At 41.8% G+C, this 13,711-nt stretch overlaps 1 protein-coding gene across 2 annotated transcripts in view; it reads right to left on the bottom strand.

Moving 5' to 3' along the window:
- alcama (activated leukocyte cell adhesion molecule a) overlaps positions 1 to 13,711 on the bottom strand; it is a 137,073-nt gene that overhangs the window by 20,718 nt on the left and 102,644 nt on the right. For both annotated transcript variants that reach the window (XM_062059963.1, XM_062059964.1), the window contains exons 7-11: positions 11,322 to 11,443; positions 11,100 to 11,232; positions 10,709 to 10,821; positions 10,498 to 10,624; positions 5,319 to 5,440 (exon numbers count right to left, since the gene is read on the bottom strand). In XM_062059963.1, coding sequence (XP_061915947.1) covers positions 5,319 to 5,440; positions 10,498 to 10,624; positions 10,709 to 10,821; positions 11,100 to 11,232; positions 11,322 to 11,443 — 617 coding nt within the window. The remainder of the gene's footprint in view (positions 1 to 5,318; positions 5,441 to 10,497; positions 10,625 to 10,708; positions 10,822 to 11,099; positions 11,233 to 11,321; positions 11,444 to 13,711) is intronic.

Here is a 13,711-nt window from a genome sequence, read left to right as displayed (position 1 = left end):
AATTTTTTAACTTTATAGCTGCTGGATGAAGTAGGGGGCTGATTCAATTGATGCGTTTTTTTCTGCTGGTGTTTTTTATTTTTTTATTATGTTTTATTTTATAGAGAAAATATTTCATTAACGTATCTCCTATGTGAAAAAAAACTTCCTGTAATATGGGGGGGGGGGGATTCTCATTACACCCAATGGGTTGAGTTTTTTCTTGCCCTGATGTGGGATCTGTCGTTGCCGCTTGTGCATCCCTTTGGGACACTTGTGATTAAGGGCTATATAAATAAACTTTGATTGATTGATACTACCTGCATCCATACATACACATTTATATAACAATAGTAACTACATACATACACACATACCAACACACACACACATATATAAACAAACAAATCAATACACAGGCCGGTGGGGCAACGATCCATCCCCGGAACCCACTGTCGACCGAGAACCAGCCGATCACTTCCCCCCTCCCACATTTGCAGCCGCGCGATCCCCACATTCAAGGACAACCCCAGACAACCCCGCACCCAGACTACGACGCAACGTGGGCGCGAAGGACGGCGCTGCAGAGCGCGAGGTCAGGCCCGGGCTGACATCCGACAAGCCAACCAACACGAGAACAAAGCCGATAAGTTCACCAGCCCCGACACCCACCACGCGCTGCCACAAACCACAACATCGGCCACCCACCGCACCGGACCCAGCAGCCACGGGCGCCTGCACCACAAACAACGGCTGCAATACCACTGACAACCAGCACCACTCGATCAAATCAAAACGACTGAAAAACCGCGACCGACAACCATAGGTAGATAGATAGATAGGTCTTTATTGTCATTGCACAAGTACAACAAAACTTTACGCCAACAGGACCATAGAGACCAGCCAGCGCCAGCTTGCCAGTTAGCCCAAATGCAAACACGCCAACGAGACATCAACACCAACCCATCCATCCATCTTAGTCCATCTTCAACCGCTTATCCAGAATCGGGTCGCGGGAAAAACAGCTCCAGCAGAGAACCCCAGACTTCCCTCTCCAGAGCAACATTAGCAACTTTCTCCTGGGGGATCCTGAAGCGTTCCCAGGCCAGAGGAGATGTAACCCCCCGCCCACATCTTGTCCTTGACTTGCTGGGGGTCTCCTCCCGGAATTGGTCCGTCTGGAGCCTCCACTTTCACTGACATCCAATTGGCAGCGCACCCGACCCCACTGGTTCCGACCGCGGGTGGTGGGCCCACGTGTGGCGGAGAAGAGGGTGTGTTGCTTCTTCGGGCTGTGCCGCGCCGGGCTCCGTGGCTAGCCCGGCTACCAGGCGCTCACTAACTCCGGAGGAGGGCCCCGGGCTTCCTCCGGGCCGTGTACCGCATCTTCTTCTAGTTTGGTCCATGGGGAGTATCGTAACCCTGATATGGGGTGGGGGTGGGGGGTGGGGGGGTGCTACACCTTGCCCAAGGGTGATCCGGAACCATGTAAGGCAGGAGTGTTCAACTCCCTGAGGCTTTAAACAACCCCACATACCACATCAACACCAACCCCCACTAAAAAACTCCACTCCCCAGTCCAAATTCGCACAAGCACACCACCGCCCAAACAACCGAGACATAGCACCCACACCAAACAAGAGGGCCTCCGCATCAACCAACCGACACAAACCCCCATAGCGCGAGGCCGGACCACGCTCAATAGGGAACAAAACCCGCGCGACACCCCACAAACCGGAAGCGAAGACAACTGACCACCCAATCTACATCCATTAAAAAAATAAATAAAATAAAAAATAAAAAACCTCACACCCTCAGCAAGCCACCAGACCGCAGTCCCCAGAGCCCGCGCCTGCCGAGGAGGCAATGAGGGGTGCACTGCTCCCCCGAACCCAAACCCACCCGTGCATGTGATGTGGGAGTGTATAAGGCCCCTAGAGTGTCTACTGTGTAGTTAAATTCAGGAGGTCAGCCGTTACAGCCGACCTCAAGTTCCTATTGATGTGTGTGCTGTAGCGTGAGGGAGATATGTATGCTTGTGGGGACTAATGTGATTAAAATTGGGGGACATCAAGGCCATGGTGGGTCCCTACCATGCCAAGCTCCCCGAACCCCAAGTGTCTAACATGCAGTTAAAATTGAGGAATGGACGAGCAGGGGACAAATCAGGTGGACTGGAGTCCCATAGAGGCATCCTCATCCCCCCCGCCATGCCTCCCCGCAGGACAATCCCTCAAAGTCCTATGTGTGTGTGTATGGAGGTTATTTCTTTTTTCAGACTAGTCTAGAAGGATGGAAAAAGATCTTGCACAAACAGACTTTCAGCTCAAAGCCCGCCTCAGGCACCTGTATGTAATTCACTCTGCCCTCGCTGAGTGGTTGGCCTGTCAGCATGCACATACAGGTACACAACGGGAACTACAGGGGATTTTTGTCCCCCTTTGTTCACCAACTGCCTGCTAACACCAGGATCGGATTGGTTCAGTGGCTGAAATTACAGTTTGCACGATCATTTACTGTAAGCCAGGGGGTGTCCAAAATTTCCCCACTGTGCGTCACATACTGAAAAATCAAAAAGGAGGTGATTGTCTGAGTTGGGACCTTAAACAATGTTCATACATGTTTTTCATTTGATAAAAAAGCCAAAAAAAACTATATTTTTATACATGTATATATTTAAAGTGGGCAGCACGGTGGAAGAGGGGTTAGTGCGTCTGCCTCACAATACGAAGGTCCTGAGTAGTCCTGGGTTCAATCCCGGGCTCGGGATCTTTCTGTGTGGAGTTTGCATGTTCTCCCCGTGACTGCGTGGGTTCCCTCCGGGTACTCCGGTTTTCTCCCACCTCCAAAGACATGCAAACTGGGGGTTGATTGGCAACACTAAATTGGCCCTAGTGTGTGAATGTGAGTGTGAATGTTGTCTGTCTATCTGTGTTGGCCCTGTGATGAGGTGGCGACTTGTCCAGGGTGTACCCCGCCTTCCGCCGGATTGTAGCTGAGATAGGCTCCAGCGCCCCCCGCGACCCCGAAGGGAATAAGCGGTAGAAAATGGATGGATGGATGGATATATTTAAAGTAAAGCTTTGGGTTATTAGTTATTAGTATCAACATTTCAGCTTTTTCTCCTTACATGGTGTCTTTTTGCACAATTTACACATTTTTGTGTTGTTTTTAATCTCTTTTAGACACACTTTGGACACACCTGATCTAAGCAGTAGTATTTTTTAACAAATATGCAACGATATTTACCTGATTAATCTACACCACATCTTTGGAGAACGTGAGAATTGTTTACTTTTGGTCAATGGCATTTTCATAAGTTTATTCCTGCGTCAAAATGCACAGAAGGTGCCAAAGGAAATTAAGAATGACGCTGTTGTTGCTGTGATGTGCCGTATTTTTCGGACTATAAGGCGCATTGAAATTCGTTTCATTTTCTCAAAACTCGACAGTGCGCCTTATAACCCGGTGCACCTAATGTACGGAATAATTTTGGTTGTGCTAACCGACCTCGAAGCTATTTTATTTGGTACATGGTGAAATGATAAGTGTGACCAGCAGATGGCAGTCACACATAAGAGATACGTGTAGACTGCAATATGACTTAAGTAAACAACAGCAAAATTGTATATGTTCCATTGAAAATATAGAACATTACACACGGCGCTCAAAAATCTATCAAAATGTTTTAGTATGACTTTGGTAAGCTATGAAGGCGCATAAGGATTGATATGGAACCGCTTGATGGATTGTACTATTATGGTGTGTGTATAAGGTAAGACATATGATCTGGCATTTTGTTTCACAATATTATGCAAAACCAACTTTTCTTACCTTCTGGTACCTGCTGATCTGTATTTGGGTTTTTGCGCGCATCCGTGCCGTAGTCCGTGACGACACCGTAGTCGATAAGCTTCTACTTTTTCACTATCTTCTTGTTATGAGACATTCATCCTCCGCTGTTGCCATTTCTAATTTAAAGTAGTGTAAAGTTCTTACTTATATCTGTCAGTAAACTCGCCATGAAAGCGCTAAAACATACCGGTGTAGTGAGTATACATTAATCACCCAAAGAACTTTAGTTATTAGAGAGTTTTTCACAGGACACATTTTTTGCCTTGTTATTGCACTAGTGAGCCACGGATGATGGCAATATTGATTTGAATAAAGTCTGAAAGTCATTAAAACAGTTAGCTCCACCTTTTAACACTTCTTTCACTCCCGTCCTTGAACGCTACACCGCTACAACAAAGATGATGGGGAGAAGACGCTGTCGAAGGTGAGCCATGTAAATAAAACCGCCCACAAAACGGCGCATCCTGAAGCGACTGTCAGAAAGCGAATTGAAGATGGTCTGTAAAACATCATCTATGCAACATTTTGACCAAAGAACTACCACAAGGTAGTGTTTTCAATTGAGAAGAAAATAGATATTAATATGACCCCTTTAATGCGCCCTATAATCCGGTGCGTCTTTTGTATGGAAATAGACCTGACTAGACCCGCTCATCAGCAATGCGCCTTGTAATACGGTGCGCCCTATGGTCCGGAAAATACGGTACTTAGGATGTGAAACAGAATTTCACCAAATATGATGATGAGGTGTTTATCTTCACATTTGTGTTGGATTTCTTCTACCATCTAAAGTTAAAAGTTAAAGTGCAAATGATTGTCAGGTTAGAGTGTCCGCCCTGAGATCGGTAGGTTGTGAGTTCAAACCCCGGCCGAGTCAAACCAAAGACTATAAAAATGGGACCCATTACCTCCCTGCTTGGCACTCAGCATCAAGGGTTGGAATTGGGGGTTAAGTCACCAAAAATGATTCCCGGGCGCGGCCACCGCTGCTGCTCACTGCTCCCCTCACCTCCCAGGGGGTGATCAAAGGTGATGGGTAACCCCCTCTCTATCAATTGTCAAGACTTGGCAGCCTATGACGGTGTTCAATGTTTGTTCTGTGGCTTCAATTCAAAATAAACCAGCAAACTTCATTACACGACGTCATCAAAATGGGAAAGAACTTAGCGAGGAACCTTGGCAACAATGGCAACACATTCACATCAAATTGTCCTAATTTGTTTGTTTTGCAGGGCAAAAGGGCCCTGCGCTGCCACTTCGCTTTGATGGTGATCACTGTTGAGCGCATCTGCTGTGAAGTTGATATTTGAAAAAACATTTTTTGCAACAACCCGGAAAAAACATTCATGATCAGAGCAGCGTTTTGCTATTGCTTGTCTAAGTTGTCTCTAAGTTTTCTTGGGGAAGGAAATGAATGCAATTTTCTGTGCTGCTGCTGCTGCGAAAGTGTGTGTGTGTGTGTGTGTGTGTGTGTCTATACATACCGATGTGCCGTTGATGCTCCAGGAAACAGATGGCTTTGGAGAGCCCTCGGCCTCACAAATCAAGACTTTATGTTGACCATCTTCACCGCGTTGTTTGGACAGCTGCTTGATCACTGGAGCGCCTGCAAGGGGATGCTGTTGTTGTGATGTTCGTTTTGGTTGACAGACACATTCAATACACTGGTATAAAGACCTCAAGCACACAATCTTTGGCTTGGGGGATGTCAGATACTTTCAATTTTTAACGACGGGACAGTTACGTTGGTAATCGATTCAAATCTTACACCTTTTTTGTGTTAAAAAGGACTTCAATGCTATTCCTTGGTACAATTTCAAGTGCAGAGCTGTCAACTTTCTGGAGTCTCATCTGGTTTCCTGGCAACAGCTCCTGGACAGCTGAGCACCATATTTTAGAGAAAATCATAATGGGCCATTTTCACACTTCATCTTTAAAATGTTTAGAGCAAAAACGATAGGGCGGGCTAATTTGTGCTAATCCAGAGTGACGTAGTGTCTTGCTGTGGCAACGCTGAACTGGAACTCATATTGCCCTCTTATGCAATATACAGTGCAGAAGTTATTTGACATTAGGTGTTCAATTTAGACTTCATAATAAAAGCATCATAACGTTTTTTGCTGTTCATTTGATGATTAGCGCGTGAACCAATATTCAATGTTTGATATGTTTTTCAAATTTAGAGATAATTATTATTTTTTTAATCAGCTCTAAACGACAGGGGTAATCTCAAGGCACGGTGTCCAGATCTGGCGCGCCACATCATTTTATATAGCCCGCGAAAGCCTGGAAATAGTCTGCGTTAAAATGGTACTTTATCTTTTCTTATTAAATGTATTTCTTCTTTCTGTTTTGACAGAAAAAAATACATGTACTGCATACAATTGCATACCGTATTTTCCGGACCATAAAGCGCACCGTATTATAAGGCGCACCGCCAATAAATGGTCTATTTTCGATCTTTTTTCATACACAAAGCGCATTAAAGGGGTCATATTATTATTATTATTTTTTTTTTCCTAAATGTAAAACACTTCCTTGTGGTCTACATAACATGTAATGGTGGTTCTTTGGTCAAAATGTTGCATAGATGATGTTTTACAGATCAACTTCAAGCCGCTTTCTGACAGTCGCTTCCGGATACGCCGTTTTGTGGGCGGTCTTATTTACGTGGCTCACCTTCGACAGCGTCTTCTCCCCGTCTTTTTTGTTGTGGCGGTGTAGCGTGTAAGGACGGGAGATGGAGCTAACTGTTTTAATGACATTCAGACCTTACTTCAATCAATAACGGAGCAGCATCTCCTCATCCGGAAACAAATGTGTCCCGTGAAAAACCGTCCGACCGGAACTCTCTAATAACTAAAGTTCCTTGGGTAAATAATGTAAACTCACTACACCGGTATGTTTTAGCGCTTTCATGGCGAGTTTACTGACAGATATAAGTAAGAACTGTACATTACTTTATATTAGAAATGGCAACAGCGGAGAATGAATGACCCATAACAAAGAAAAAAAAATAAGAAGCTTATCGACTACGGCGTTGGCACGGACTACAAAGACGGACTCGCACAATTTTTCAGGATTTATGCAGATCCCAAATACAGATCAGCAGGTACCAGAAGGTGTGAAAAGTTGCTTTTGCATAATATTGCGAAACAAAACGCCAGATAATGTCTTACCTTATACACACACCATAATAATACTCCTATGTTGAAGCACAGTACAATCCATCAAGCGGTGCGGCTTCATAGCTTACCAAAGTCGCACTAAAACATTTTGATAGATTTTTGAGCGCCGTGTGTAATGTTCTATATTTTCAATGGAACATATACAATGTTGGTGTTTTTTACTTGGGTCATATTGCAGTCTACACATATCTCTTATGTGTGACTGCCATCTACTGGTCACTCTTATCATTACACCATGTACCAAATAAAATTGCTTTGAGGTCAGTAAACAAAACCAGAATCATTCCGTACATTAGGCGCACCGGGTTATAAGGCACACTGTCGAGTTTTGAGGGGGAAAAAAGGATTTTAAGTGCGCCTTATAGTCCGGAAAATACGGACTATATATACGCACAGTATATATATATGTATATGTATATATATATATACACAGTGTGTATATATATATATATATACATATATATATATATATATATATATATATATATATTAGGGCTGTGAATCTTTGGGTGTCCCACGATTCGATTCAATATCAATTCTTGGGATCACGATTCGATTCAAAATCGATTTTTTCCGATTCAACGCGATTCTCGATTCAAAAACGATATTTTCCCGATTCTAAACGATTCTCTATTCATTCAATACATAGGATTTCAGCAGGATCTACCCCAGCCTGCTGACATGCAAGCAGAGTAGTAGATTTTTGTAAAAAGCTTTCATAGTTGTAAAGGACAATGTTTTATCAAATGATTGCAATAATGTAAATTTGTTTTAACTATTAAATGAACCAAAAATATGACTTATTTTATCTTTGTGGAAATATTGGACACAGTGTGTTGTCAAGCTTATGAGATGCGATGCAAGTGTAAGCCACTGTGACACTATTGTTCTTTTTTTTTTATAAATGTCTAATGATAATGTCAATGAGGGATTTTTAATCACTGCTATGTTGAAATTGTAACTAATATTGATACTGTTGTTGATAATATTCATTTTTGTTTCACTACTTTTGGTTTGTTGTGTCGTGTTTGTGTCTTTGATTGATTGATTGATTGAGACTTTTATTAGTAGGTTGCACAGTGAAGTACATATTCCGTACAATTGACCACTAAATGGTAACACCCGAATAAGTTTATCAACTTGTTTAAGTCGGGGTCCACTTAAATTGATTCATGATACAGATATATACTATCATATATACTATCATCATAATACAGTCATCACACAAGATAATCACATTGAATTATTTACATTATTTACAATCAGGGGTGGGGGGGGGGGGGTAGGATATAGACATCAAGTAGTGGACATAGAGAGAGAGAGAGAGAGAGAGAGAGAGAGAGAGAGAGAGAGAGAGAGAGAGAGAGAGAGAGAGAGAGAGAGAGAGAGAGAGATCAGAAGGCATAAGAAAAAGTATCTGCATTTGATTGTTTACATTTGATTATTAGCAATCCGGGGAGGGTGTTAGTTTAGGGTTGTAGCTGCCTGGAGGTGAACTTTTATTGCGGGTTTCAAAGGAGGATAGAGATGCCCTTTCTTTTATACCTGTTGGGAGCGCATTCCACATTGATGTGGCATAGAAAGAGAATGAGTTAAGACCTTTGTTAGTTCGGAATCTGGGTTTAACGTGGTTAGTGGAGCTCCCCCTGGTGTTGTGGTTATGGCGGTCATTTACGTTAAGGAAGTAGTTTGACATGTACTTCGGTATCAGGGAGGTGTAGCGGATTTTATAGACTAAGCTCAGTGCAAGTTGTTTAACTCTGTCCTCCACCCTGAGCCAGCCCACTTTGGAGAAGTGGGTAGGAGTGAGGTGTGATCTGGGGTGGAGGTCTAGAAGTAATCTGACTAGCTTGTTCTGGGATGTTTGGAGTTTAGATTTGAGGGTTTTGGAGGTGCTAGGGTACCAGGAGGTGCATGCGTAATCGAAAAAGGGTTGAACGAGAGTTCCCGCCAGAATCCTCAAGGTGCTTTTGTTGACCAGAGGAGATTCTGTAGAGAAATCTTGTTCGTTGGTTGACCTTTTTGATTACCTTGGTTGCCATTTTATCACAGGAAAGGTTAGCCTCTAGAATGGAACCTAGGTAGGTGACCTCATCTTTCCTGGTGATAACAATGTCACCCACTTTTATGGTGAAGTCATTGACTTTCTTGAGGTTGATGTGGGACCCAAACAGGATGGATTCTGTTTTACCCAAGTGGATGGATAGCTTGTTGTCAGCGAGCCAGGTGCAAGTTCTAGTCTCCTCTCAATTGCTCTGTTTATTGCAGTTCTGCAGTTGAGTGTTGCTGGGTCGGGTTTGGTTTTGGAATTGAATTGCATTGTTATGGTATTGCTGTGTATTGTTTTGTTGGATTGATTAATGAAAAAAAAAAAAATAAATGAAAAAAAAAAAATATATATGGAAAAAAAATCAATTAAAAAAAAAAAATCGATTTTTTAAAAATGAGAATCGATTCTGAATCGCACAACGTGAGAATCGCGATTCGAATTCAAATCGATTTTTTCCCACACCCCTAATATATATATATATATATATATATATATATATATATATATATATATATATATATATATATATATATATATATATATATATATATATACACTACCGTTCAAAAGTTTGGGGTCACATTGAAATGTCCTTATTTTTGAAGGAAAAGCACTGTATGAAGATAACTTTAAACTAGTCTTAACTTTAAAGAAATACACTCTATACATTGCTAATGTGGTAAATGACTATTCTAGCTGCAAATGTCTGTTTTTTGGTGCAATATCTACATAGGTGTATAGAGGCCCATTTCCAGCAACTATCACTCCAGTGTTCTAATGGTACAATGTGTTTGCTCATTGGCTCAGGAGGCTAATTGATGATTAGAAAACCCTTGTGCAATCATGTTCACACATCTGAAAACAGTTTAGCTCGTTACAGAAGCTACAAAACTGACCTTCCTTTGAGCAGATTGAGTTCCTGGAGCATCACATTTGTGGGGTCAATTAAATGCTCAAAATGGCCAGAAAAAGATAACTTTCATTTGAAACTCGACAGTCTATTCTTGTTCTTAGCAATGAAAGCTATTCCACAAAATTGTTTGGGTGACCCCAAACTTTTGAACGGTAGTGTATATATATATATATATATATATATATATATATATATATATATATATATATATATATATATATATATATATATATATATATATATATATATATATACACACATACATACATACATATATATATATATATATATATACACACACACACATATATATATATATATATATATATATATATATATATATATATATATATATATATATATATATATATGTGTGTGTGTGCGTGTGTGCGCTTGACTTTAGTTTTGTGCGTACGATGTTTTCTGGGTTTGTGCGTACGCCATGAATGTTTTTGTACTTGTAGCCCCTGAAGTGTAAATCCAGGCTCAGTGATTAATTTTTAAACCCTTACCTTCAACGAGCAGTTTAAAAGAAAGCTTCTTGATGAGGGCCCCCATCGTCACTTCACACTCATAGTGGCCAGAGTCTGAGTACGTCAGCTTGTGAAACTTGGGCTCTTTGTGCAGCTTGACTTTGTCCTGATTAAACCAAAACAATGGCATTCACTTCAAGAACATCACTTTTAGAGGCAGACACCAAAAGACACTAAGAACTGTTTTTACCTTAGTCCAGGAGACCTTTGATGCCCGTGAAGAGTTGCTCTGGAAAGTTAGATCCAAAGCCTCGCCAACATTCTTGACAACGCTCCCAGTGGGGCTTAAATTGATGTCTAGGTCTAAGAGAGATAGTGAAAAGATGATTCAGAGCTCTGACAAGCCAGGAAATATTTCTATTATTAACTACACTCCGCTCGCAGTGTAGCGGCTTATTAGCGGCGTCACGACTGACACAACAAAGCCAGGAAGACCAAGACGTATGAGCGTTATGTGCCGCTCCCTTCCTCGAAAAACAAGCTTACCTCCTGACAACAATATACGAGGCTAAACAGGTGGGGGGGGGGAACAGAAGCAATGGTGGAAGAATTCCTTCAAGGAAAAGAATGTGATGTCTTACAATCGACTGTGACCTCCTTGGAAGCCACCATGGAGGGGTTGTCAATTAAGGAGCATTTGTATTCGCCGGTGGTGTCACGTGACACATTAGTCAGGGTGTATGTATCTGTGTTATTCACAGTCACCACGTTCCCCTGCAAACACACCATTGAACAATAGATGCTGATTAGCTTTGGATGCTTAGCTGATTAAATGCATGTGTGAGTAGCTGGTCAGTGTGCACCTTCAGGTGGAAGTTAAAGCTGGATGGAGCCGGGTTGCCGTCCGCCACACACTTCAGGGTCACGTTGTCTCCTTCCACCAGCTCCTGTGCATTGACCTGCAGGATGAGATGCTCGGTAGAGTCTGGAGGGGAGAGAGGACGCGAAGCGTGGCGAAAAGGTAAACACATTATATTGTTTGATGTATACAGTCGCCACATTGTGGTTTGTACTTTGTTTCGGCATATTCTTCAACATTTTTTGCCCTAAATTAACCTCTCAAGGGCCAAGCTGTTTGTTTACATGCTTTTTTTCATTTCTCTTTGCTATTTGGGCTTATTGGACCCTAATTAGAATAAAAACTAAAAATCATCTTTTGATATGATGTACTTAGTCCATAAGTACACAAACGTGTACTTCATGTGTAGTGACATGCTAATTTTTATTTTTACACTTTTTTTCCCCAAATTCCACTATGTTATACTCTTCTGACACCACCAGATGGCAGTATAAGTGTCCACATGTCGGCATAAGACCGCAATTCAGTAGTGTACACAATTTTGGAAACAAGAGCTAAAAGGTGCTGTCCACGCATGTGGCCACTAAGCCTTTAGAGGTTAAGCATTTTCAAGAATGAAAATGGCGAAATTCACTCAAAATAACAATCAAACAGTATAGTATTGCCCACAACCTGAGACAAAACCAATCAGATCATGCTGTTCAGTATTGTGGCCACTGATTGGCTCATCCCCTGGCGGCATTACTACGTCGGATTAAAGCAGGTGTGCCCATTACGTCAATGGCGGAGGGTGTGTCAGTCCATCGCCAGCCAGGCATTAAAAAAATAGACCTAAAAATTAGCGATCATAAATCTTCACCAAGACGTCACTTTCGTCACTTGATTGACATTCACGGCACCCGAGGGTCTTGTGAGATGACGCTGGCTGCTGCCAGACCATTATTAAGAAAAAACGACCGACAGGAAGGGGAGAAACACACTTGCGCCGTACCTACCGTCAAAACTCTGAAGACCGAGTGCACAGTTCCTACACTGCAAAAACTAAAATCTAAGTAGGATTAAATATCTCAAATAAGGGTGATATTTGCTTATTTTCTGTCTGATAAGATAATTCTTCTCAATAAGCAGATTTTATGTTAGAGTGTTTTACTTGTTTTAAGAGTTTTGGTCCTAAATGATCACAGTAAGATATTACAGCTTGTAGCTGAGATTTTATGACCTATATTGAGTAAAACATGCTTGAAACTAGAATATCAACTGTTGCAAAGCTGTGTCATCAACACTCAAGTATAAAACTTCTTTTTTAAAGTAATAATTACCTACTTCAAACATGAAAAAAAAATCATGATGCCGAGCGCGTGTCATTATGTCAAGATAATGGCACTAGCATATACTTAATTTAAGAATATTTTTCAACATATTGAGCAAAAAGGTCTTTTTTTTTTCTACCAAGAAAAGTGCACTTGTTATTAGTGAGAATATACTTATTTTAAAGGTATTTTTGGGTTCATTGAGGTTAGCTAATTGTACTTGTTTTGGAAAGTCTTGACAAGCAGAATTTTCTTGTTCTATTGGCAGATAATTTTGCTTAGTTCAAATAAAATACCCCTAATTTTTGTAATTTTTTTTCTTGTTTTTGAACACTGACTTTTTGCAGTGTACCTTCGCAATAAAAGCGCTGCTTCACCCTACCAGCGCTAACAAAATAAGAGTCTCAGACAGCCGGCGTGCACACGCTAGCAAACTACAGAGTTTGCCGCCAATCTATTGCTTATAAAACGGAGAAAAACGAGTATGGAAGCTGGACAAAACAGATGCCAAAAACCAACCAATTTAATCTGGTATTGGACAGAAGGGATGACTTGGTGGTAGCGGGGGTGTATATTGTAGCGTCCCGGAAGAGTTGGTGCTGCAAGGGGTTCTGGGTATTTGTTCTGTTGTGTTTATGTTGTGTTACGGTGCGGATGTTCTCTCGAGATGTGTTTGTCATTCTTGTTTGGTGTGGGTTCACAGTGTGGCGCATATTTGTAACAGTGTTAAAATTGTTTATATGTCCACCCTCAGTGTGACCTGTATGGCTGTTGACCAAGTATGCCTTGCATTCACTTATGTGTGTGTAAAAGCCGCATATATTATGTGACTGGGCCAAAACGCTGTTTGTATGGAGGAAAAGCGGACGTGACGACAGGTTGTAGAGGACGCTAAAGGCAGTGCCTTTAAGGTACGCCCCCGATATTGTTGTCCGGGTGGAAATCAGGAGAATGGTTGCCCCGGGAGATTTTCGGGAGGGGCACTGAAATTTGGGAGTCTCCCGGGAAAATCGTGAGGGTTGGCAAGTATGCCCTACGTCCGTGTTTTACCGGATATGTACCGCTCCGTACAGTGGCGTTTTAA

Source organism: Entelurus aequoreus, linkage group LG10 (assembly GCF_033978785.1).
Source record: "Entelurus aequoreus isolate RoL-2023_Sb linkage group LG10, RoL_Eaeq_v1.1, whole genome shotgun sequence".
NCBI lineage: Eukaryota > Metazoa > Chordata > Actinopteri > Syngnathiformes > Syngnathidae > Entelurus > Entelurus aequoreus.
Note: the sequence above shows the minus strand (reverse complement) of the source record. Positions and strands in the feature narration are given on the sequence as shown.